Source organism: Pleurodeles waltl, chromosome 1_2 (assembly GCF_031143425.1).
Source record: "Pleurodeles waltl isolate 20211129_DDA chromosome 1_2, aPleWal1.hap1.20221129, whole genome shotgun sequence".
NCBI classification, from domain to species: Eukaryota; Metazoa; Chordata; class Amphibia; order Caudata; family Salamandridae; genus Pleurodeles; species Pleurodeles waltl.
Genome location: NC_090437.1, coordinates 883,553,763 through 883,580,628, shown reverse-complemented (window position 1 = coordinate 883,580,628; position 26,866 = coordinate 883,553,763). Strand labels below are relative to the sequence as shown.

General features: G+C 44.7%; 1 protein-coding gene across 1 annotated transcript in view; it reads left to right on the top strand.

The window, feature by feature from the left end:
• The window catches only part of ENPP6 (ectonucleotide pyrophosphatase/phosphodiesterase 6), a 234,505-nt gene that overhangs the window by 136,527 nt on the left and 71,112 nt on the right, over positions 1-26,866 (top strand). Inside the window, exon 6 of the mRNA XM_069199390.1 lies at positions 16,491-16,628. Coding sequence (XP_069055491.1) covers positions 16,491-16,628 — 138 coding nt within the window. The remainder of the gene's footprint in view (positions 1-16,490; positions 16,629-26,866) is intronic.

Sequence of the window (26,866 nt, the reverse complement as noted above, 5' to 3'; positions counted from 1 at the left end):
GGATGTGAGAACAGAATTATGTTTCTCAATGCTTTTACATCTGAGAAAAGGAAAAGGAAAAGTTACCTAATAATTAAGTTGATTTTTCATTTTAAATTTCTCAAATTATTTGTCAAAGTGTATTTACAAATAGCAGACCTCTTGCTCCCAGTGGCCAGTAGAACACTGAGCAATATTTATAACTGAATAATACAATAATTTTTTTAATTGGAAAAATGTAAAGTGTAGAATAATGTTCCACATGAAAGACATTTTTTCACTTTACATTTCTCCATTTAAAAACATGGCTGTATGTTTGTGCTATGCTTGTAATGGTGCCACATATCGCAAAATGTATGCCTTGTGCCACAAGTGCATATGACACCAGCTCTTAGTTACCCACACACATATAACTCATTCAAATGCACACATGTTCATACATCCCCAAACACCACACTCTCACTGACACACAAGGCAGCCCTCTCATAGTTCCCCTAGTCAAAGTATTTTCTTCAAACCATAGTATCTGGCTTTATTAACATTAGGCTTAAAGTCAAAGAAGTTTGGCGTGGGAGTGTTTGATAATAATACGAGAGTTGTTTAGCCTTCGGCAGCAAATTATGATTTTCACTAATCAGAAGTAGCTCTCGCTACAGAAAAGGTTGGAGACCCCTGGTCTATGATGTTTTGTGTATAGCCAGTGTTAGCAATTCCATCGCATAATCATGAAATCCATTGCAAGTTATCACAGCAAACAATGGAGCATGGGAATAAACAGGGAACAAATGAATCAACATTGAGCTAAGTTTCCGGTGTTTAATTTGTGAAAGAAAAGGTTCCAGTGTCCAAAGCTCTGCTCAGAAGCCGGCAGCCTGTGTAACTAAACATCAGTGTGCCACAAACCAAGCATGGTAGTTTTCAATCTATCAGATACTCCCTGCCCCTTTCTCTCATTTTTGCAGGTCCCTGCTTTCCCCCTCGTGGCGGTTTTGCCGTCTTTCCATCTTCCGATCTCTGTGTTTTTACCTCTATTTCACTTTTGATGCAGAAATAGTCCTAGTGCCCAAATAAAAGTGAAGGTTCCCCCCACTGGCAACCACTGGCTTAAATTAAGCACCGCTATTTTCATTGTTCAGGTACAGAAACATTGGTGTGTGGATTGTACTGTGACAGCCCCACCAGGCATGTCATAGTTGTCTCCTCAATATGAGCTGGTGGTCATTACCGCAGTTACAGCGAGGCAGGGTTGAAATCAGGATTGCTCTGAAATGCATGCAGATCATCAGCCCAGGATGCGGACCAGTGTAGCATCACCATCTGCCATTGTGAGGCCCCAGGGAGTGACAATGCCTTTCATCGCATTGTGATTGTGCATATGACCAGTACAAGCGCCAGATCAAAAAAGCTTGTTGTCACCCCTCCCCCCATGTCCTCTGGCGGCCGTGGAGGCAGAGGAGACAGAGATCTATCTTGAACAGGTTTTTGTCACCCATGGTCTTTTGTAGAATAGTAAAGACCTCTTCCCAGAAGATGTGTGCAGTAGGGAAGTGCCAAAATATATGCAATATATCTGCCCAGGAGTGTCTATATTGAGGACACTCTTGGAAAGTCATAGGATACATTTTATGCAGCTTAGCTGGTGTTAGGTAAGCTTGATGTAGGACGTTATGCTAAATGTATTGGAAATGGGCGTCCTGTGAGACTTTATACAGGAAGTGAAGCACTGGCTGCCAATCCTTGGGAGTTAAAGGATGTCCCAGGTCACGTTCCCACTGACCGAATAGCCCAGCAAGTGGGTCTACCTTATTATCCAGAATAACCTTCATGATCCAAGAGACAGGGTGTCACCCAGTTCTCAGGGTAACATAAGGTCAGGCAATGCATGGCTTGTTCAGCAGCCGCCATGCTCCAAAGGCATTCCATCTCAGCAGTTAAGACTGAGTGTATCTTGCCGCAGAACAGCACTCCTCAGCACTCCTCAGCACTCCTCAGTTCTGGACAGACTGGCATAGTTGCTGTGCCAGAAGCTCCATTTTCCAAAGCAAAAAACAATGGTGAAAGTGGGCATTCCTGTCACGTGCCACACCAGAAAGGGGGCAGAAATCAGCTATCCAATTTTTACTTCGCCTGTTTGTTCTATGTATGATAGCTTGACTGGCTAAATCAGCACATTACCCACTCCCATCTTCCTTAAAACTGCAAATATGTACTTTCATTCAAGCATGGCAAATACTTTTTCCCAGGCAAGTTGAGTATCTGGGGCTTCCTTGAGGAGCCTATGAAGTTGCCTCAGATTTAGGGATGTGGATCTACGTGGTATGAACCCATTTTGGTCCTCGAGAATTAAATGGAGCATGCAAGCAAGTAGGCTTGTAGCAATAATTTTACGGAGTATTTTGTAGACATATCCTATCATCGCCAATATGAGCCCCCCTCCAATGGGTCTCTGCCTGGCTTAGGCAAGGAGAACAGTAGTGCTTCCATCATGGAGCTAGGTAGGATGCCGGAGACAAGTGCTGCAAAATACAGTTCTGCCAATTAGGGCATATGTCTTATAAAACTCAATGGGTAGCCCAGCTAGTCCCAAGATTTCGCACGTGGGAGAGTCACGTATGGCGCATCTTATCTCTTGTTCGGTTATGGGGGTGGTTACGGGCTGACTTTGCTCCACTGTCACTCTCAGAAGTGTGACAGTAGAGCGAAACTAGTCTTAGCAGGAGGTCTTGGGCCTGTCTAGAATTATACAGTGTTTGGTAATGCATATAGAACAAACTGTGGGTGTCGTCCTGGTAGAAGACAACTCAGGTAGAGCCATTGCGTATTGCAGTCACTAGTGTGGTGGCAACCTTGGGCTTTAAAAGCCATGCTACAAGGCAACTCAGCTTATCTCCCTCTGTGTGAGTTGTGGTCTCGTAGTGTTTTTTAAATCTAAACATCAGAGGGAGTCAAAAAGGTGGTTGTGGTGTTCCTGTGCTTCTGATCGTTAGTGTGGAGCCTTCTCAGTCTCCATGGCGCCTCGTTCTAGGTCAAATCAGGGAGTAATTGAGTTGGTCCAGTTCTCAGATTATTGTAACACTTGCACCTATGGCGTGCATGCATTGTTTGTGTACTACTGTCTTCACTGCATCCCATTCAATGAGTTGTGTGGTAGTAGTATTGGTGTTCTCTGTTATGTAATTGGTAATGGCATCCTAAGTGGCTGCTCAGAAAGCTTGATCCTCCAAGGCTGTGGGCTGTAATTTTCATATGGGTACTGGAAGTATATAACCCCCCCACATAAGGTGAAGTATGAGGGGGTTATGATCTGATAAGATCCTACCCAAGTTCTCAGCATCTGTAACCAGTAGTTGTGTAGTCCAGAAATCTGTCCAACCTTATGTGTAGGTCATGTGGAGGTATTAAAAGAAATATTCCCTAGTGTGGGGATGTAAAGTTCTTCAACAGTCAAGCAAAGACCACTGTGTAGTCCAGCGTGTCAATGAAGCCTTAGCATGGGCTGTATGGGATTTGGGTAGAGGTGGTATGAGCAGTCCAGCATAGGGACAAGAACACAGTGACAGTCAACCCCAGTTATCCAGGGCATGTGGGTCCAATGTACCAGTTGGTCTGAAAGGGAGGCAAGGAAAGTGGATTATCCGGTCTAGTGAATATAGGAATCCCAGCAATACTGTTGTACTATCCAGCACTCCCTCCACCAGGACATATCGCCCCTTCAGGATCTGATTCAATGGTGATAAGTCAGAAGGTAACATTCCGTCGGATCCAGATAAGTGCCCCCTGCAGGGTACCCCAAATATCCAGTTCCGAACTAGCCCCGCAAGTGCTTTTGAAGTTGTGTGCCCCCCCTTAACAAGGTGTGCTTCTTGTAAAAAGGCTATGTAGGTCCCCCTTCTCTTAAGGTATTGTTGTACAGAGTGTTGTTTCTGAGTCATGGTCATGCCACAGACATTCCAAGTTAGCAAATTAATTTTACCCATTCAGTCAGTGTATTGTGATGCAGTGTGAGGGAGGAGCAGAACCCCTAAGTGGGGGAGGAGGCCAGAATAGTGTACAGACACACCAACTCAGGACATCCAAAACAGTTTAATGCAATATAGGCTTGTTAACATAAACATTCCAACCCTAGGGGGCAGAGTGACATCTGGCTACCCAAGCATAAGAAAAAGTAACAGCAGCAATGACTCTGATTGAAATTATCCATAGGATGTCCATGAGGACTCAGAGGCACCATTGCAGAGAAGCAGAAGGGGTGAGGGAGCATCCACTAGACCTGGTGCACGTTTTATGTCTGGTGGTGTTGGTGAAGAGGGCGTGTAGGTACAATGTGCTGACAGCTGGCCATGGACCTGTGTAGAGGGCCATTGTATGTGCAGGGACTCTGGTGAGTGGGCAGAACGCTTCCAGGGCATTCTAATGGAAGCAAACCCCACCACATGTACGGGCAAAGATGGGAGTCTCGACATGGGCAACGGGGGAGGCCCTCCCAAACTCTGACACTGCACTCCATTCAAGTGTATTACCCAGCAATGGTTGATATTTAAATGATATTGTCAGCTGTCTGCAGAGTAACCAAGGGGAGCAGGGCAGATGACATACTAAGCTGAGAGGTTTCAGAGTGTTTGTCAGAGGAAGTGTTGTCTGAATCCCCAGACAAGCAGGTTGTTTCAGGGTTATGGGGAGGAGTCTCCCTCATTGTGCCTGTGCAGGTGACAAAGTACTAGAGACACTGGGGGCCCGTCTGCGTGATGTGGGTGACCGGTGGCATCTGCATCTAGAACAGGTGTCCTCAACCAGTAGATCACGAGCTACCAGTAGCTCCCACACCCCTTCAGTGTACCTCACAGCCTGGAGTTCACTTTTAAATATGCACAAGGTCACATTATTCCTTTTAAAGTTAAGGGAAGGCTGTGTTTATTTGACGTTATTATCACCAGACTGCAGATAGCAGGGCCTGATAGGGAGCAGTGCTGGAGTCAGATGTATGAGCTAGGGCACAGAGGTGAAGAACTGAAGCACTGAGGTATTTAACTCCTAAATAAAAGCCCTTGTCAACTCAGTTTTGGAAGTGAAAACAAAATGATGTTTCTCAATGCTTTTGTATCTGAGAAAAAGAAAATGAAAAGTTACCTTATAATTAAGTTCTCTTTTCATTTTAATTTTCTCAAATTATTTTTCAAAGTGTTGCATTTACAAACAGCAGACCTCTTACTCCCAGTGGCCAGTGGCAAAAACTGAAAAATACAATCATTTTTTAAATGTGAGAAATTTAAAGTGTAGAAAAATGTTCCACATTATGAAAATTTTTGCAGTTTACACTTCCATTTAAAAACATGGCTGTATGTTTGTGCTGTGCTTGGAACAATGCCACATATGGTGAAAGGTATGGCCTGCGCCACAAGTATATATGACACTGGCTGTCAGTCACCATACACATATAACTCATTCATATGCACACATGTTTATACATCTAATGCATGAGTTGTTTAGCCTTCAGTAGCTCATGATAATTTTCACTGATCAGAAGTAGCTCTCGCTACAGAAAAGGCTGGAGACCCCTGACCTGGAACAAGGTAGCACTGGCTCATCTTTATGTACTGTAGAATCGCTTACCTCTGGAGAGTCCTGTCCCCACCATTCAACCCAGTCCTAGGCATCTCGGGGATCTGTGAAGCAGTCGGATTTTCTGTTTACCATCACCTTCAGTTTTTCACAAGAATAGCAGGGAATATTTGATACCCACATCGCTTAGTTTACACTTCTTGCCTGCAAAGGGCACTCATTTGCTTTGAACCGTTATGGTGCAGTCTGGAAAAAGGAGAATCTGGACATTTTCATAGGCGATGCGCCCCATGCATTTGGCGGTCAGTAGTTCTGTGTTCTTGCCCCTAAAGTTGAGTAATTTGGCCACTTTAGGTCTCGGAGTGGTGCCAGGTGGGGACATCATGCAGGCACCCTGTGCATGCGCTCCACCGTGAAGTGGGGGACAGCCTCCTGGTTTAAACCTGAGTGGAGATCCAAGTCTTAAAGAAGGCGATGTTGTCACCACCTTCTGCGCCCTCTGCCAATGATGCAAATGTTGTTGCACCTGGATTTGACCTCAAGATCACAGATTTCCTTCTCCAGTAATTTGACTTTGCGCCTTCTGCGTCCTCAGGGAAGCCAATGATGCAAATGTTGTTGCACCTGGATCTGACCTCAAGATCACTGAGTTCCTCCTTCAGTAATTTGACTTTGTGGGTGAGGTCTTCGATATGTTTATTGAGGGAGTGCAGTTGCAGCTGAAGGTCACAGATGGTCATTTCCATGTTCTTCATTCTGTCTGAAAGCTTTCGTTGATCCACTTGCAAAAGTCCTGCCTCCAGCTCCACTATGTCCACCCTTCCCCCGAGGTCAAGCATGGTCTCAGTTATGGCATTTAGTACTGAGTCCAGCTTCACAGCTGTAGGGTTGACTCATGACAGAGATTACAGTGTATGTGCCTCGGTTTTGGTGGCTGCTATCTCAATCACAAAGGCCATTTTTCCAATATTCGATTTTTCAATACGGGACCTTCCCACCTTCAGCCACACCATATTTTATCGCTTACCAGTGACCACCACATATCTCCCCGCAGGTGAGAGTAGGAACAGTCTTCAAGAGCTACTGTTGTAGCAATCTGAGGCCCGCCAACCACCAGGGTCACACACCAGACCCACCTGTACTGGGGTTGCAAGTGTCTAATGGCCACTCTTTTTAATGGTCAGATACCCTCTGCACATCAAGGGGACGTGAGTTGAGGAGGTTGATGTACAGCCCAAGAGTCAGGCTCCACAATGCGTGTGTCCAGCACAATATGGAGGGAATTAGCAGTGGGGCCTAGATGTTGCCAACACAGGTGTAATAGCGTAAGGATGTTAAAACTGGGAGGTGCCTTCAAAGTCTCGCCTCTGACAGTCCCACCCCCCCGCTCCCCAGTTTCACCCCAGTCATGGGGCTATGGGCTCTGATTCCCAGGCTCCGATCACTACAGGCAATAACTCTGGGACTGTCATGCACAGTTGCAGGTACAATGGGACAGGAAGGGGTGTTGTTCGGTCATCCACGGCTCTCAGGGAGGCCCCTCTCATCATTCACTGATTACAAATGCCACATTATGCTGCCTTCATTCCTGTGGTGGGATTCAGTCTCACAGGCATTGCACTGTTTCCCTGGGCCCTCCACAGGCCGACTGTATTCACAGAGAGGTGTCTCACCTACCCCAGGAGTAACTGCTCGTCCCAGGCCATCAGATGTTGCCAGATATCGGGTCCTCTCCCTAGAGCTTTAGTCCTGTGCATCCGCCATCTTGCGCCGCTTGTCCACACCCCTTGCTTTCTGCATGCATGGACTTAAGAGTGACAATAGACAGACAAAACATCTTTATTCGGCTGCCATAAAGGAAAACAATAAATACAAAACTATCAACAGCACATGTGTAAACCATCATACAAATTGGATAGGGAGGAGGAGCCAAGATGGCTGCCTGAGCAGACGTGCAGTGCCAAGGCTCTGACTGATTTCAGGAGGAAGCCACCACTTGGGCCCTCATGCCACTGTGACCATGACATGAGTGGTGATCCCTCTATGCTCAAGCGAGTTGGGCCCGGGACAGCGCCACTAGGAGCCCTACTGGAGTGACGCGGCCTGGTGATGACCCAGCTGGAGGAGCGGCAGCGAGAAGAGTGAAGATGTGCCGGGTGACAAAGAGGCGGTGGTGCCAAAGTTGCTGGGCTCTCCCGAGTTAGTAAAATCGTCGCAGGGGCTGGAGCAGTGGTTTGCCAGATGTGGCCGGCTGAAGACGGAGGTCGTTGGCGGAGGAGCTGAGTGCTGTGCGGCCTCGGTGCTGAACGACGGCGAGGCCTGCAATGGTAGGCAGTCAGTTGCTCGGACCGAGGAACAAGGGTAGCTGAGCACAGCATCTAGATCCGGAGAGGGGAATCCCTAAGGCCCCACCCTCCATTGTAGTGGCCCCACCTGGGCCTATACGGACGGCAGCCCTTGGGCACTGAGACTGCAGTAATCAAAAGGCCCTGAAGAACGTCCTTGAGCCCTGAATGCCCTGAAGCGCCCAGCCTGCAATCATTAAAGGGTCTTGGAGAATGGAGCCTAGAGCCATGGTGTAGCATGTTGGACACTAGATCAGGTGAGCTGGTCTCGTGGTTCAGACAAGCAAGTGTGAGGCCAGGAGTGGGTTGGGCCTGCCCTTCTCTGGTCAAAGGGCCTATGAATGGGGATGAAGAGAGACAACCGCAGGGTGTTTGTAGATGGGGGGGGGGGTGGAGGACATTACTCAGATATGCGGGCTCCATCCTTTTCCAGGGGTGCAATAAAGCAGTGTGGCGGGGATTGGCACCTAAGAACAAAACACAGCGGCTCACAGTGGTATATTGAAGGACCCCGTTCAAAAAGAGAGGACTGTCTGGAGAGAGGTAGAAGCAAGTAGTAGGATGACCCCCTGCCGCACAGAGAGCTGGGGCGGAGATGCCACCCAGGCCCAAAGGGGTGGCGGGCACGGCCCCCAATTCGCACCATACAGTTGAGGACTGATTGGCCGGAATGGCAAACAGCACGATGCCTGCTGAGGAGCTGGAAATAGGGGAAGCCACGACACTGTCCATGTGGACCTAAAAGCGCTGATCCTGGGGGGCAACAAGGCCATAACCAAAAAGATCAATGGTGTGACATTGTTAGACATTGTTAAAGTTGCTGCGTCAGGACATGGACAAGATGTGAACCAGGGTCACAGACCTGGGAACCAGAATGTATAAGTATTGGGGGGAGCAGCACATGAGTACGATCCAGGTACAAGCCACACAGTTCAAATATTTAGGAATTCACTTAATTTTAGATATGACTGAGACATATGAGGTAAGTAAATGGACTCTGCTTGGTCTTGAGAAAAGCACCAACAGATGGCTGTGATTCCCCATGTCATTAATGGGACGGATAGCAATAAGTAAAATGATAATGCTACCTAGAGTTTTATGCGTACTGCAGCACACACCGATGAACATACCAGAAAAGTGCTTTTGTAAATTGGACGAATTTCTCTGACTACTTTACTGGGGGATGGGGCGTGCACGGATACGCTTGAATGGCTTGAGTCTGCCCTGGAGCGTCGGGGGAATGCAAGCCCCAGAGTTTTGGTCTTATTATTGGGCCTACCACCTGCAATATGCAGCATCCTGGTTCAGGGAGGAGGTGGATGACCCGGTGAGGGCCATACTGCAACATTTGATTCATCCGTGGGAGCTCTTGGCGCTGCCTTAGGTCCCTCAAGAAAACGAGGACTGACCTGCTACTGCATAGATTAATGTATAGAAGCATGACCCAGGGTGGCTTGGCTGAGTGGAACATGGATCAGGTCTGCCTTTAGGGAGAGCTGGGGGAGGATATGGGGAACATCAGCGAGAGTAAAATGAAGGGTTCATGATGATGTGGGTGAGGGAATGCGGGTACTTACCTACTCATGTCTGGAGCAAATAAAGATGTAATGGACTGATCATGGGTTGATTCTCAGGTTCTTCAACAAGGGGATGAGTGACTGCTGTGTTAGCTCCTGCTGTGGGGGGTAGTATTAAACCTTGTTGTTTTTCCTTTTAACTATGTATAAAAATAATAAAAAGAGATTTTAAAAATGGATAACAAAGTTAAAAAAAGGCTAAAAAGTGTCACACATTAATAGCACCTCATCAAAATAAAGATAATTTGTTAAAACCAAGTGACACACAAGAAGAAACTGATGCTCATTAAAACGATAATCCATCTCAGCACAAATACACAGCTATAGAAAAATTTGAAAGTACTCAAGGCACGTGGCATTTCCAGAACGGACCACCACACGCAGAAACAAACTTACACTATGGCACGTCTCCTCATCCTGTAACTCTATCAGGAAGCCATGAGCCTGAGCGCAGTGCCGGAGCTTTTTAATTCGCAAAAATGGGATTAAATATTTGTCTGTGTACAATTTATAAAAACTACAAGAAAAGAGAAAGTTGTCATAGACTGTTTGGCAGAATTATTGCAAGGGCATATTTTGGACTCGAGCTTGGACTGATGACCCAACTGGAAGCATAAATAATACTTTATAATGCCTGACCGAAAGCGAAAAAACAGTGCTCGGTCCCAGCTCCCGGTAATATACCAAAGATAACTTGTGGTAGAAACCTCGGAAATGAGTTGAAAATAACTTGCATTCGACACCTTCTTTTCCACATTTTACTACCTGCGCCAGCTCAAACACTAGGGCCTGCACTTGCTTTTTCCCAGGGAGGGGACCAGATGACAAAACAGAAGAACATTCGCAAAACCAATTTCTTCATATGTTTTTTCTACAAAGGTCTAGAAAGGCCTCTGCAATACACCAAGCAATCAACCACCACACTTCTAGTCAAGGATGCTCTTCTATGTGTAAAATAGACAGCCGCAAAAGAGGAGGGCGGGTTCAAATATAATCACTCAATAAGTTCTCAAAAAGCAATTCTCTTCCCTCTGTCGAGGTAATGGATCACCTATTCCCCAAATTCCTGCCCCACACATCAGAATAGGAACGCACTCAGCCAAGTATAGCAGTAGCAACGGTACAAGTAACCTCCCTCCCTTAAGAGTGAATACTGATCCAAAATCTATGCCCTAATGTGAAATCAGACCACCATCTTTCTCAACTCAGTTTCATTTTTGTCAAGGCTTTATAGATTCAGGCCAAACCCTTCAACTGGTAGCAAAAAATGATTTCCCCCAGATATTGCACAGCAATAATAGCCACAGAAGGTAAGCAACTGCGCAGAGCTACATCAGAACCAAATTACATGTCTTTATGAACCAGAATTTATATAATGTTTCACTTTTTTATTTTTTATTTTTTGGATTTAGTTTCACTAGTATTGCAATATTTCTACCATAGCATTCAATATCAAGTAGTGCAAACAGTACAAATAGAGTCCAGGACATCTGCAGTGAATACGGAATACGCCAAAGTTCATTTAATAATGAAGACTTTTAGACGTGCTTCCAATTCTTACTATGTAGGTACATTGTTACATGCAATAAATAACAGACTGTCGCCGACACGTGTTTCAACAACTTTACATTTTCTAGGCTGATCCGCTAATATTTATTAGGGAAAAGGCAATGCACCCAACAATTCTTCCGTGTAATATGCCAATATTAGGGTGAGGCACGGTTATTCGCCTGTAATATGGCAAACCCTTTATTGTATACATGCTCTTTCGTGAGAGAATTTCCTATTTTTTAAAGCACACAAATAAAAATTGTCGCCTCCACGTGAATCCGTTGGGCGAGGCCGTGATACGCCTGCCACAGTAACGCTCGAGGGTTCTAAAGGTTAATGGTGCACTATTCTCACTCAAAGTACAAAATATGTCTAACAAAGTAGGCCATGATACACTCCCTGTTCAGAGTCTCTGCCCTCTTGCACCAAGTGAAGTGCAGATGAATCAATTAATCAATCAATCAGGAATTTGTAAAGCGCACCACTCATCCGTGAGGGTCTCAAGGCGCTGAGGAGGGGGGGGTGGGAGGGTGGTGCTGCTACTGCTCGAACAGCCAGTTCTTGAGAAGTTTTCTGAATGTAAGGAGGTATTTGGTCTGGCGCAGGTGGGTGGGGAGGGTGTTCCACATTTTGGAGCGAGGTGCGAGAATCATCTACCGCCGGTTGTAGTTCTGTGGACACGTGGGAGGGTTGCGAGGGTGCGATTGGTGGAGCGGAGATGCGGGGTCAGGGTGTAGAAGCACTAACAAAATGTTATATTTTGATTTGCTAATTCTGTTTATTCACTTTTCTTTGCGCGATTTAGCATGGTGCAATGCATAGACTGACTGGTCCATTCAACAGACACATTTACAGACATGATTATTGATTGTTCATTGAATTGGAAATATCTTATACATAGACCCATCACTCATTGCCTGAGCAGTTGATGAAATATGTAATTTGCTATAAAGCATAACAGCAATTGCCTTATGTTCCGACATGCTAGTTAGTTCTACTTTTTGCATTTTCTGATCTCAGTTCAATTTGTCTTTAATTTAGCTGCCTGTGTGTGCTTTGTGTTGGTGAAACATTTGCTAATGATTGGTAAAGCTTCCCTTATAAAGGACAGTAAATATCTGCCTTTGTAAAAAAAAGAACTTAAATCAAGAAACCTTTAGGTCAATTTTGCATCCTGTTTTAACTTGTAGTGTGCTATTTACCAACCTTATAAAAAACAAAGTTTAAAACATGGTACCTTCAGAGACTAAAAGGCTTCAGTCATGAGGGACACCGTAATTGTGATTGTGGGCGCAAAACCGGATTAGCACCTGGGTGAAAGTGGCAGGTGTTTGCTTCTGCAAATTGTGGTTTGCCAGCCCTGCTACAAATTGCAGGTGCAAGCTGTGCAAAATGCTGCTCGTACTGTACGGAATTGTGTGCAAATTGCACATTATTTTCCATTTCTGGATGTATAAACCACCCACCTGCTAGTTAGCACACGCTGTTGCAAATTAGTGAGTGTGTAATTTGCATCCGATTTTTTCATAATTATCTGGAAAATGAAGGCAAAAGGTTACTTACTCAGTTTATCAGAACCACTGCGAATTTCTTTAGGCACACTCCTAACCATTGTTTTTAGTTTGCTGGTGCTCCTACAGAAGGTGGGTAGCAATTTGCTCTTCAGTCTTGTTCAGTTCCCAAAAGTTGGCTTCTTAGCCCTAACCTCTTAGCCACAGTTGCCACTAAATGAGAAGACATGCAACTCCTGGCATGCTTTGATTTTGTTCGCCCTCTTCATTGAGGTACTGTTTTAGCCTTTTTGGCGCAATGAGCAAGGGATTCATGTCTGTTTGTGCCCTGCTCACTTAGGGTGACAAATTTAGAAATCATGGGTTCACACAAAATGAGCACTGTAAAAGGTGATTTAGGACCGTTTTTCGACTTCCTTTGGCTGACTGATGTGTTAAATTGATGAAGAGCTCAAGATGTGTTATTTTACCGGCCTAGACAGTTGTAAAGAGTTGTTTGTCACTGAAAAGATAAAGGCATGTGCTAGTTTTGACAGAAAAAGTCAAAAAAAATTTAGTGAGTCTAAGGAAACAATGGAACACAGTACAATGATATAAAACAAATCAAGATAAAAACAAAGCAAAAACAAAACGGTGCACACCACAACAAAATGATGAAAACACAACAACTGAACAACACAACAATAACACACTGCAGGGAGATAGTGGATCCATATCTCTTTAGTAGAAGGGAAGCAGATCATGATTTGACAATTGTTATACACATTTTGATGAACAAAGTTGCTTGCAAATTTGTAGCAAAACATATTTTGTCACCGCAACCTTTCTGAGTTAAGAGAACTGTTTTGCAGCTTTAAAAAAAATACAATTTTGCCCAAATGTGAAAAGGTGAGTTATGGAAGTGAGCTCTTGGGCAGAGGGTTTTTGGTAGACCTCTTTATAATCCAGTGTCATGCCGAATACTACTATGTAAATAGACTTAGAAATCTCGACTTTCTTGTTAAACTGGTTGTGATTCATGGTCATTGTCTTTCCTTAAATCCTCAAATCAAAAGTAATTTAGATGTTAAGCTATGGTTTCCTCCTGGAGAAGTTTGGTTTTCTTTCAGACAGCAATAGCATGTGTATTGGGGGAAAGACAATTTATTTTCACCCCACCGTTAACCTATTTAAGGATAATGAAAACTTCTCAGGAACAAGCAGTTTTTAGATAACACAAGTTGAAATGTTTGCAGTTTGCACTGTTTTTAAGAAGAGACATCCAAACCTTAAGACGTAGACCTGCCAAAACTATGAGCAGTGACATTAAAATCATAATATAAGATCATAACTTTGGGAGCCCAGCGAGCTTCTCTGCCTTTCTTTGGAAACTCTTTTGGGCAATCCTATTACTCATAGATGGCCTCTCACTGTTCTGCAGGGTCTCTAGAAACATTTTATTGTGGACAAAGATTGGCTTATAATAATCTCTTCACAGTCTTATGAGAGTACCAGTAAAATAATGTACTGGATTTCATCTGTGCAACCAATCATTCACTGAAGTGGCAGCAGAAAGGAAGGTATTATAAACTCTTAAAGTTTCACCTTGATAACACATCTCTGGGGACTGCTCCCTATCGAGAGCCAGGCTGTCCTTCTTTAGGGCCCGATTTAGAGTTTAGCAGACAGGATCCTCTTTTGGGTATAGAGCCATTTTGCAATCAGAAAATAAGCAATTTACAAAATCACGGGGTTTGCAACCACAAAATAGTGTATGGGTAAGTAGCCCATCTTTTGAGTTTGTAAATAATTTCCAACTTACAAAATGGGTCCAGAGACGCATGTCAAATCACAATTAGGAAGAGGCATAAAAGGGGCATCACATCTTAATTGTGATTCAGTATGGCATGCATTACTGTATGACCTCGAGTGTCGTGGCAAACCATTGATCAGTGAATAGTGTAGGGTGCTCCCATAAAGAATAAGCAGTAGTCCAGGGGACCACTGTGTGCTCTCCCTGATGTTTTCCCAAACAAGATTTATTTTAAAGCAGCCCTGGTTCCTTCAAGGAACACTAACTGCTTTGAAAATGTTTTCCATTTAGGAAGGCATGCACAGGGATGGTGGGTCTGCTGCTCCTCATCAGTCACTATTTGTGTTTGTCACAAATAGCAATGTTACTAATTACCATTCATTCAGTGATTTTAATCGCTTCTTATTTCTCAATAGGTGAAAAATAAAGTTACGAGTACTATATGTTCACATTGACTTAACTAATAAAGTGCACCTACATGCCAATTTTGGGTTTAACAGCCAGTTGTAGAACACTATTTGTTACATTTTATGGTTGAAGATTCTACGAGCCATGCAATCACACATTTTGTGACCACAAGATGGTATTTGGTCATGCAGTAACTCCATTTTGCAATTTGGAAAAGCCTTTCCGAGTCGCAAAATGGTTTTGACAACTCAATCCGAATTGCAGATAGGAATGAGAGTGAAAGGGGAGTGTCCGCCTATTTCGGATTTGCAAGGAGATTCATCAATATTGAAGTGCTACCAACTCGTCAAAAGGGGTGGTAAAAGAGTCGAAAGGGGAAACAGTAGACACTTCACCTTTGACAATGATGTCGCTCTCACGGCGAGCAGGTTGTTGTCCAGAGGACCACTGCCTGCTCCCCACCACGTCTTCTCAAAAAGGATTATGTTTAGTTTTAAAGCAGCACTGATTCTTTTGAGGAATACAGCCTGCCATAAAATGATAACGTTTCCTGTTTGGAAATGCAAACACAGGGATGATGGGATGCTGTTTTGTGCAGACCATAATTCCTCTCCTCGTTGCTACTCATAGGGGGATGCAGATAGAGGCCTTCGAAATGAATATTCATTAGGGAGGTGGTTCTTCGACACCCTATAGGTGCCACCACAAAATGAATGACTGGCTGCAAAACGTCCGGGTGCAATTTGTTATGACTTTTTATGACGTGTCTGTTCCTACAACTAGTGCTAGGTGCTTTGTGTGCCAGGCAGACATAAATAGTAGCGCAATACACACACCTGAAAATATTAGAATTTTGTAACTAGCATATAAACATCTACAGCTATTCCAACTTTATTAAGAAATATTATTTTTGTCTCGTTGTCTTGTACTCAGCTACTGGAAGCCAGTCATGGCTGACACCATGGAGAGACACTCATATGAGAATCAAATTGTCTGTGTTTTTTCCATTTTTAAAAACAAATACAAACAAGCACATTGTGTTGTCTGTATTAATATCTAAAAATCAGTAACAACAGAAATAAGGCCATAACTTTAGTTTTATACATACATATCCACAAGGATTAACAGAAATTGTATGGTATGCTTGGTCTGATAGTATCATATTAAGCCCAAAACTCCTGGGCACTTTCAAAGTTTGGAAGGTACTACTGAGTTTTTAGGTCTGACTTGATAGTGCAGTGTCTAATTTACCTATTGCCAACACATCTTTAATGTATAGATAGAGTGGGCTTCGGCTACTCCCCACAGAAGTACTTCCCTTTCACCTCATGCTGTTGGGTGATTCATCATTCTGCCTCCTAATGAGTGCTTACACTGCAGTGCATAAGGGACTCTTTTACATCCAAAAACTACACTGAAAGATCACATGACATTCTTGATCTTTTAGATGTATGTTTAACGGAAGCAATTAAACTTTTGTTTAGTTTTTTCACTGCAGCATGATTGTCTTTAAATATTTTGCTCAGAACTCAAAATACAATCCAAGCTTAGTGGTTTTGTCAATGGCAGTTCTGGAAAGCCAGCAAATTACATTGCTCTGCGTTTTTTTCAAAGATAAACTAGAAATTACCTGTATGATTCCTCATGCATCGTTCCACCTACCTTCTGGCCACCTTAGAGCTGTGATGAATGGAGATACTGATTTCAAATTCAATTTTAACTTGTGATGCAAATGCTCTAGGTCAATGTTACTCCTTCTATTTCACAGATATATCAGAAGTTGAAACCGGTGCAGCACATGAAAGTGTACGAGAAAAAGGACATCCCAGACAGATTCCACTATAAAAATGGAACATTTGTAGCTCCGTTAACTCTTGTTGCCGAGGAAGGCTGGTTCATTACTCAGGTACATGCTCTATAAAACTCTATGATTCTCAGGATCAACCTTTCTTCATCTCCCTGTATTTCTCCTCGTTTTACTCAAATGTTCATTCTCTGTCACTGCTACCATCCTGCTCTGGAGTGAATTCTGCTTTGCACTCAGTGCTGCTCAGTAGCAACCACTCCTTCCAGTTTCTCAAAACTTTCACATTTCCCTGGCCCAGCAGAGTTTTTTGTTTGTTTGTATTCTGGGACTTGTGGTACTGATTTAATAACGGGAAAAACGCTAAGAAATCACTTGTACCAGATTTCTCATTGACCTGTAAAGCATGAAAGGAAATGCATCGGTCCTTGGCACAGTTTTGCTTCACACATAGTAGAGGGCATTGCACATAAAGCATGCGTTGAGTATTTATTTCATTGATCATAGTCAGGAAGCTAAACATATATCTCTTGACAGTGAGCAAAGTGCTGGTAAAGGTTCATCAGAAATAATCCATACAAATTAAAATTAGATTTCACTTTATTCATGGCGGGCATTTTTTAAATATCAGTCATTTATTCTGTAACTGGCGTTGTTTGCTGTGTATGCATATGGGGCACCGTGTACTGTTTGGGTAGATTAATTTACTGTATTGAAAGCCTTGGTCAGTCCTGTTCTTCATAATGTGCATGTTGAGAAATAAAGTTGACTACATTGAAAAATGTCTTATTCATGGCCATGATATTTACATAAGGTGGGTATGGTATATATTTTTTGCCTGAGACACTGAGAAAAGAGAGTAAGACTATTCAGAGGGAGCAACCGAAAAATACCAAAGTCATTATTCTGAGTTCCCTGCAATGTACCAGACATGTATGTATCTGCACCCTGAGAGCCCAGCTGCAAGTGAAAATAGTATCCTGACTTCTGGTATGCCCTGGTGTCACGCTAATTGAGTGTATGAACAGAAGCCTAGGCCTTTCAGTGACAATGCGAGGTCCAGCCCTCTTTTGTGACCTGGAGGGCCACACCAAGCGTGCCCTCGTACTATCAGTGGATACTGTTCCTCCCAGGGGTCCACTGTGTAAAGAAGTCGTGGCAGCATACAGTGTTATGTGAATTTGCAGTGTGACCAGAACTTTTTCTATGAGTTAGTGAGAGCACAGTCTACCACGCTCTACCATGGAAAGTTCAGCTGTTATGCAAAACCCAGAACTGTGAACTGACATCTGTGTGCGTATATTATGTTATGATGATATGTGTTATGTGTGTTTTTATAGCATGCTCATCACCAGGGAATCCAGGAGCCTTGTAGCAGGTGTGTGAAGCCAGCCCTGGAGGACTTACTCATACAAGCAGGTCTTCAGCTTATTGCGCAAGTAAAGATGAGAAGAGGAGGCTTTGATGTGTTGTTTGAGGTTGTTCCAGGCTTTATGAGCCAGATATGAAAAGGTGCACCCCCTGCTCTGCTTTTTGTATCTGTGGGGTGTGTGCTAATATGAGACTTGCAGAGCGGAGGTGTCTGGAAGGTTGGTAGAAGTGAATGTAGGGGTTCAGGTAGGCAGGGCCTGTGGTGTGGAGTGCTTTGTAGCTGTAGATGAGGATCTTGAAGTGTGTGCACTTGTGTATGAGGAGCCAGTGGAGTTCCCTAAGGTGTGTTGTGAAGCAGGCTTTGAGTGGGAAGTTGAGAACTAATCTGGCTGTTGCAGTGTGGACAGTCTGCAGTCTTCTTGTGAGCTAATTGGTTATCCCTGCATACAGAGTGTCCCCATGGCCTAGTCTGCTGGTGATGGGGCCTTGGGTGATCCTTTTCCTGGTGTTGTCTACTAGCCACTTGAAGATTTGTTTTTACCATCCTTAAGGTGTTGAAGCAGGACAAGGCAACTGTGTTGACTTGGGTGGTTATGTCCAGTTTGTTTTCTACAATGAGTCCAAGATTCCCTGCTTGTGAGACAGGTATGGGGGTGGGTCCAAGGTCTGTGGGTCGCCAGGTGGAGTCCCATGGTGCAGGTCTTTCCTGTAGACCACCTTTTCGGTGTTGCCCGAGTTCAGTTTGAGGCAATTGGATTTCATCTAGGTGGTCATTTTGATCATGCATGTGGTTAACGTGCTTCTGGTGTTGGTTGGTCTGTCTGAGAGGGACAGTATCAATTGCATGTCGCCAGAGTATGTGAGGTTGTTTAGGTTTTTAGCTTATATGACATCAGCCAGAGGAGTCATGTAGAAGCTGAAGAGTGGCAAGCTTGGTGATGAGTCCTGTGGGAATCCACAGATTAGATCTAATGCATCAGGGAGTATGGAGGATCATGTTGACAGTATGGGTCCTTCTGGTGAGGAAGGAGCAGATCCATTTGAGGGGTGTGTCCCTGGATGCCTGTTTCGTGGAGTCATTGGATTAGAAAGGGATGGGAGACATTGTCAAAAGCTGCTGATAGGTCCAGAAAAAGAAGGCTTTCCCCCGTTGAGGATCAACCAGATGTCATCTGTTGCTGCTATGAGGTCTGTTTCCATGCTGTGATTGGGTCTAAATCCTGATTGTGTGACATCAAGAAGCTGGTGTTTGGGGAGGTGGTCAGAGGGGCACTTGTTGATGGGTTTTTCTTCGTAATTGGCAAGTTCGGTTGGGTTGGCCAAGGAGTTTCTTTAGGAGGATGTTGACTACTGTATGTTTCCATGGTTCTAAAAAGGTGGCTGTACTCATGAAGGTGTTGGTAAGGGCCTCTCTGATAGGGTTGCTCCTTTGTCAAAGGCCTAATGGGGCCAAGTGTCCACCAGGGCCCCAGAGTGTATAGTCTTCCTGATTGTTGTGGTTTCCTCCGTGTTAATGGTGTCCCATGTGGGTTTGTGTTGTCTTTGTTCATCAGTTGGAGACTTTTGGAGACGGTCATCGGGTTCCTGATGCTGGGTAAAGCTGCTGTATATGGTTGTGATCTTGCTGCAAAAGAAGTTTGAGAGGTTGTTACACAGATCTTGTGAGGGGCTGATGTTGGTGGCAGCTGTAGGTGTGAGGAAGTCCTTGACAATTATGAAGATTTCTTTGCTGTTGTTGGAGGTGACATGTATTTGTTTGACTAGGGCCTTCCTCTTAGTCTCTCCGATTAGCTTGTGGTACCTTCTCTGGGTGACTTTGAAAGTGTCTTTTTTTATTTCACCTTTGTGATTTTCCATTTTCGTTCCAGTTATTTGCAGTGTTCCCTGATCATTCTTAGGTCTTCTGTTTACCAGCTAGCTTTTGCTTTGCCACTTTGCTTCTTGAGGGCCACAGTGAAGATACAATTGGTGATCCCCTTGCTGAAGTTTCCAACGTTGGATGCCAGGATGCCTGTGGGTTCCAGTTTGCTCTTGTGGTGGACGGTCCAATCTGCATCTGTTAGGTTTTTAACGTTGGCATGCTAGACCCGCAGTGGAGGTTCTTCTCTGTGGATGGTGGCATGTTCTGTTCAGGTGATGATTTGTTGATTCTGATGTTGTTGAAGGATGAGAAGATGGGATCTTGGAGGTGTCTGCAGTGTGGGTGAGCTCAGTGACACATTAAATTAGTCCAAGGTCTCCGAGGATGTCAAGAAGGGCAGCTGTCTTGGGGGTCAGTCTAGTCTTCTACATGGAAATTGAGGTCTCCTAGGAGGATGAATGTGCTGGAGTCAACGACTAAGGGTGGCTATGAAGTTTGTACTATCACCAGAGAAGTTGGCTTGGTGGTCTGTGGAGGGGGGTGGGGGGGGTGGCGGTCGAGACTAGGGTCCACTCAGGATGAAGTTAGCTATGATTTGTAATTTAAAGTTGAGATGTTCTATGTAGTTTGTTCCCGCTTCAGAGGAGGCAGCGTAATTGAAGGTGTTTTTGTAGAGGATGTCAGTTCCTCCTTCAGGTCTGTTTAGATAGTCTTGCCTGGTGATCTCGTATGCAGCAGGGATGGCAGTGGCTATGTCCGTCATTGAAGTTGAGGTCAACCATGTTTCAGTGAGGAAGATGAGGTCCAGGCTTAGTTGTCTAGCAGGTCCCAGATCTCTATGATGTGCATGCAGAGAGAGTGGGTGGTGAAGATCATGCATGATCTTGGTCTGTGAAGGGTGCAAGTGTTTTTAGTGGTTGGAATTTGTGGCTGGAGTTTTGGGAGCAGTGGTGCTGGTGAAGCCTTAGGGAGCAGGTGAAAGCACCTTCTGTGTTATGTGGTATCACGTGTCAGCAGATGGTGGTACGACCTCTGAGGTTTAAATCCCAAAGGAGAGTGGTGGGGTCATGGTGTGTCGGGGGAGGACCCGGGTTTCTGGTGCTGGGCGCTAACAGGCACAGACGGGCTTTCCGTCTGCCATTAAGTAGGTCCTGGGGCAGGGGTGCAGGGAGTGGTGGGTGGAGCTAGCTTGACAGCAGGGACGTAGAGAGACAAGAGGTACAGGTAAGGATGGGCACAGAGAGAGTGGGAGAGTGGGTTGGGAATGGGGCATGCAGAGTAGACGGAGAGACACAACACAAAGGTCAAAAAGTGTGAAAAAATGGCAAAGGGCAGAAAGCGAGCTAGAGAAATGTCACAAAGATTGAGAAAAGCAAAAAGAGCAAGCTAAAAGGCACACTAAGTAGCAGGAAGTAACAAAAATAGCAAAAAAAAGTCACAGAAAGAGTGAGAGAAAAGACACAAAGAGCACAAAATGTGGCACAATACCCAGTATGGTATTGTGCCGCATGTTTCGGTACTTCTGGTTCCAACAAGCCCCATCGCTAGATGCTGCGAGAAATATCCCTTTGCACAAAGGCTTTGTCTGGAGAGCAGCTTGGAAATGAATTTAAAAGAGAACGAACCCAAACAGTTTCTGAAACCCAAGACAGTGGGCCACATCTCCTGTGTGTAAAATGTGTATCAAGTGGGATTTAAATCAACCCACTTTGTTCCAGTCATAATTTGTTATGGAAGGGAGTGCTCCTCAGTGTACGCAAACAGCTCCTGTGGAACCAGGACTGCTGTGTTGTCTGGGGTCAGACTCCCAGAGGTGAGTTGATATCACCTAAACTCTGCACTTCATGCTGGAACAACTGAAGATCAGCCTAAAGAGCCTAGAAACTTGCTTGCCTGCTGAGAGAGGAAAGAGGTATTCCTGGCCCTGCAGTTGAAACATTCTCCAGGGGGAGAGGCCCAGCATTTTACTAGTGTGTGAAGGACCCAGATGAAGCTGACGAACCAAGAGAACAAGCCAGGAGTGACCTGTTTTGTCAAGCCCCTTGTCTCTCTGCAGAGTTTGCGAGTGAACAGTACTATGAGTGGATCAGACCAAAGATTCCTGTCTCACCTGACATTCAAGCATGGGCTTGAGATAGTGGTATGGGTTGATGTTGGCAGGGAAAACAAAAGCCACACCACTGCTGAAGGAGGAAGTCAGGATCAGCCTGGGGCTGCATCTTCAACAAAGATATCATTGTGAAGAAACTCAAATGGGAAGCCACAACTACTGCATCCGATCACTAGATTACAGCCACCCACAAGGGCCAATGGTTTTCAAGCCATTAACCAGTTATTGCTGAAATTGTGGGTCAAGGAGGATTACTCTACCTCACATTGGCAATAACTCAGACTTGACAGATATGGATCCTGGAAACGTTCAGTGTTGGCTAACACTTGGTTAGCTAACACGGTTAACAAAGGTTTAGAGCAGCATAGTTCTAAGCCAAAGGGAGAAAGTAACTACCAACAAACTGGTTGCAAACTTGAGGGTAGCTGCCACAGCAATTCCCAAGTTTCAAAGTGTGGACACAGGCAAGAAGGAATTCGAATACCAAGTCTAGAACACAAGGAAAAGGGAGAACAGGAAGGCTCTTCCCAGCCAATGGTGATTACTGGTTGTAGGTATCGCAAGAAGGATCACTACATGACGGACTGTCAGGTAAAAGACCTTTTGCCAGCTGCACCCATTATAGCAAGTTTGAGGAGTATGGGCGAAGGGACACAGGAGGGACACAGTGTACTCAGCTTAGTAACAATGTACATTTGCAAGAAGGACCAATATGCTCTTAAGAACTTTCAACCAAATACCATGGGGGTTACGTAGGAGAATAGAATCAATGAGAGGAAGATTCCTGTGCTGAGGCATACAGGTGCTTACATGATTTTGGTTAGGAGGGTGTATCTCAAAGCCAGAGAGAGCCTCCCTAGTGCCAATGGCACAAGCTTGGTAGCTAGTGGGGATGACATGGAATAGCCAATTGCTCAAGTTGAGATAGAAATTAGTGGCAAGTTGGCAATGGTTTATATAGCGGTGAGACAGAAGGAAAATTCTGGATGGCTTTTGGGCACTGTTTTGAGTGTCCTAATTTAGAAATGGACCAGAAACCTTTTATAGCTTGGGCCACGTCAGCTGTGTTGTCCAGAGCAAAAGCCTCAGAAAGAAACTGGGACCCTCCCAGATTTTCAAGGACCAACAAAAGGTAGTGAACCGATCCGGGCAGACTCTTAGAAGGCACATGCCTTTGGAGTGCATTGCTTCTGCCCCAGAAGGAGAGGAAGATGAGATACTTGAAGCAGGCCAGGTGTTGGAGTCTAAGTCATTGCCAGCATTGTAGACTGTGTTAGCTACCACACAAACTACTTGGGATGAGCTCAGCCAATCACAAATTGAGTCCCCCATCCTGGTTTCACTTTAGATGGAAAGCCCAGGAACAGGGAAGCAAAGGAGTGGACAGAAGACCTTTTGTTGTCTGTGAAGATGGACTACCTTACTGTGAGCCTGTGAATCTTGAACCAGGAGCTAGCAAGAGGCTGGTGGTTCCCTTAATGTACATGTATTTCCTGCTGTCAGTGAACCACGAAGTGCCCTAAGCAGGATGTTAGACTTGTCATCCTTGGCGTGGTCTCCCCTAACTTTTTGCCTCTGTTTCTCTGTTTTTGCTGTTTTTGTTACTCTGGGCACTTTACCACTGCTATCCAGTGCTAAAGTGCAAGTGCTCCCGTATAAAATGCGTATGTAATTGGCTTTCCATATTGGCATATTTGATTTACTGGTAAGTCCCTACTACAGTGCACTAGAGGTGCCCAGGGCCCGTAAATAAAATGCTACTAGTGGGCCTGCAGAACTGGCTGTGCCAACCACATTAGTAGCTCTGTAAACATGGCTCAGACCTGCCACTGCAGTGTCTATGGGTGCAGTTTTAAACTGCAAATTCGACTTGGCAAGTGTACCCACTTGCCAGGCCTTAACCTTCCCTTTTCTTACATATTAGACATCCCTAAGGTAGGTCCTAGGTAGCCCCATGGGCATGGTGAAGTTTAAGGTAGGGCATATACTAATGTGTTTTATATGTACTGACAGTGAAATACTACCAAATTAAATTTTCTCTGTTGCAAGGCCTATCTCTCTCATAGGTTAACATGGGGGCTGCCTTTAAAAATGATTAAAGCGTAGATTCCCTTTGGGAGCAGATAGACATGTGGAGTTTGGGGTCTCTGAGCTCACAATTTAAAAATACATCTTTTAGTAAAGTTGGTTTTAAGATTGTGTGTTTGAAAATGCCACTTTTAGAAAATGGGCATTTTCTTGCTTGAACCATTCTGCTGTGACTCTGCCTGTTTGTGGATTCCCTGTCTGGGTCAGTTTGACAGTTGGACTGTTTGCACCTCTCTCTAGACAGTGACATAAAGAGAGCTGGGGTGTAGCCTGCATATCCTGATGAGCCATCTGTTCTAGGAGGGAGGGGAGGAGTGGTCACTCACACCTGACAGGGCAGTGCCTGCCCTCACACAATGCAGTCTCCAACCCCCTGGTGTGTGTCTGGGGCCTGGCCTGGGCAAGGCAGTATTTCACTAACAAAATAGATTTTCCTTTGAAGTTAGCCTACTTCAAAGGCCAAAATGGGTATAAGAAGGGTACCCAAAACCACAGACTTTAGATCACTTCTAGAAATCAAGAGGAACCTCTGCCTGGAGGAGAGCTGAAGAGCTGAGGAGAAGTACTGCCCTGACTGTGACTGTGCTTTGTAGAGCTATCCTGCAGTTTCTGTTTCCGCCTGTGCAAGGGGACAAAGGCTGGACTTTGTGTGCCTTCCTGCTTGTGAAGAAATCTCCAAGGGCTTGTCCTGAGCTTGCCTCCTGTTGTTGAAGTCTCAGGGACAACAAAGACTTCTCCTGCCAGCACCTGGACTTTCTGCTGAGACCCCTGCCCTGCCAAGTGGTGCCCTATCCAGTTCCTGGGGCCTTGAAAGGTGAAGCTGGCAGACTAAGACTGAAAATCCACCCACCGACCGCCGTGCAGGGAAAAATTCTACGCACCTTCCGAGACGCAGCTGAAAAACAATGTGCTGCCAGCTTCGTGGCAGAAATCGACGCTCCACTGGCATTGCAGCTGGAAAATCGACGCACGGAGCTGGAAGAACGACTCGTAACACCCGCTGACGGAGGCTGCTAATGTTGCAACCCACATTGCGCGGTTTTGCTGATACCATGCGGCAGTATTTATGACGCAAACCTTGCTGGGTGTGGAAAAATGACGCAACGCATGCCCAGACCCGAGTGCTGCCCAGATCGACGCATCGCTCCCCCCGCGGGGAGGGAAAATGACACACGCCAACCCGACAGGAGAAGGATAAGCGACGTACAGTCTCGCTTGCGGGTGAGAAATCTACACGCCGCTTACCTTTTTCGACGCACACTCGCCTGTGCGTGTTATTTTGACGCTACCCAGGTACTTTTCAATGCTAACGGTGTTTTACCTGTTTTCTAAAAAATTTTAAGACTCTTTTGCTTTAAAATTAATAACTTGACTTGTGTATGTTGGATTTTTGTCGTTTTGTCTTTATTTGTTCAGATAAATATTTCCTATTTTTTTAAACCTGTCATTTTGTAGTGTTTTCACTGAGTCACTGTGTGTGTTGGTACAAATACTTTACACCTAGACTCTGAAGTTAAGCCTGCCTGCTCGTGTCAAGCTACCAAGGGGGTATTCTCCTTTACCCTTACTAGAGTGAGGGTCCTTGCTTGGACAGGGCGTAACCTGACTGCCAACCAAAGACCCCATTTCTAACACAGGACATTTAAACACCTTGAATAGGTTGGATTCTTCTTTTTACTGGCCAGGGATGTGCAGAGACACACAGAGGTTCAATAGAGTTTGTCCTTCTTGCCAAATAGGTGGTAACACCAAGATGCCATTCGTGTCACTGCCAGTAGTAGGCTTCCATTCAAGCGGATGTGTATTGACTTTCTTGGTTCATTTAACCCTAACCTCCTCTGCCCCCCCAGCTTCAGGCAACATGTATATCGTGGATCTGGTAGATCGTGCCATCAGATATCCAAAGGTGGTACCTTTGAGGAGCACAACTACAAAGATCACTCCCAGGAATCCTTTCAAGCGTTGGATTACCTAAAACAGTAATTTCTGAACAAGAAACAAGCTTTAGCTCCTCTTACAGAAGACAGATGTGATAGCAAGTTAGGATGACATACAAAATGTACCTCACCTTAGTGAATAATACCACAGATGCCATGCAGATACTGAGGGAGCAATGTGGGTGAGATGTTGGCTCCCTGAAAGAAGAGGATGGGTGAAGGCAAAGATGGCCCCTAGAATATTGGCAGTCTCTATGAGGAACCATCTGAAATACCTGCACTGGTGTACTACATTCCCACAACACTAAACAAAAAGAAGAGCAGTCTGAATGAACCCTCACTGCCTGAGGTGTAAAGTGGAATTGGGAAAATGTTTTCATATAATATGGGAATGTTCCGTAATACAGAGATAATGTGGTTATATATGAACTATTCTGACCCAGATAGTGGGACAACCGGTCACACCAGAGCCAAAAATGGTATTACTAGATTTAATGGATGAGTAGGGAGGAACGACCAATAGTAGACTACTGGTGCCTATGGGCCTCATTGCCAAAAAAGACAGGGCGAAGCATCGGAGGGCCAAATTGGGTCCCTCAATAGAAGAGTGGACTCGTGGAATGACTTAATGTGCCCATGCAGGATAGTTTGTGTGCAAATCCAGAGGATATTCAGCGAACAATCAAAAAGTCTGGGAGAGGCTGGAATAACTGATCTACAAACACTGTGTGACATATATACTGTATTTGTAATTGTTGAATGGTCCTTGTGCATTAGACGCCATAATTGCTTTGTTGTTATTGTTTGTGATTTGTGTATATTTATGATTTTAGGTTCTGCATCTAAAATTAATAAAAAGTGTTATTAAAAAGGAATAAACAGAACAATGGCAATGGGCACTCCACCTGTGAGGCTTAGAGTGACGCCCGGGGATGAAGAAGCACAACCTGGAATGATCACAACTTAGCCCTCC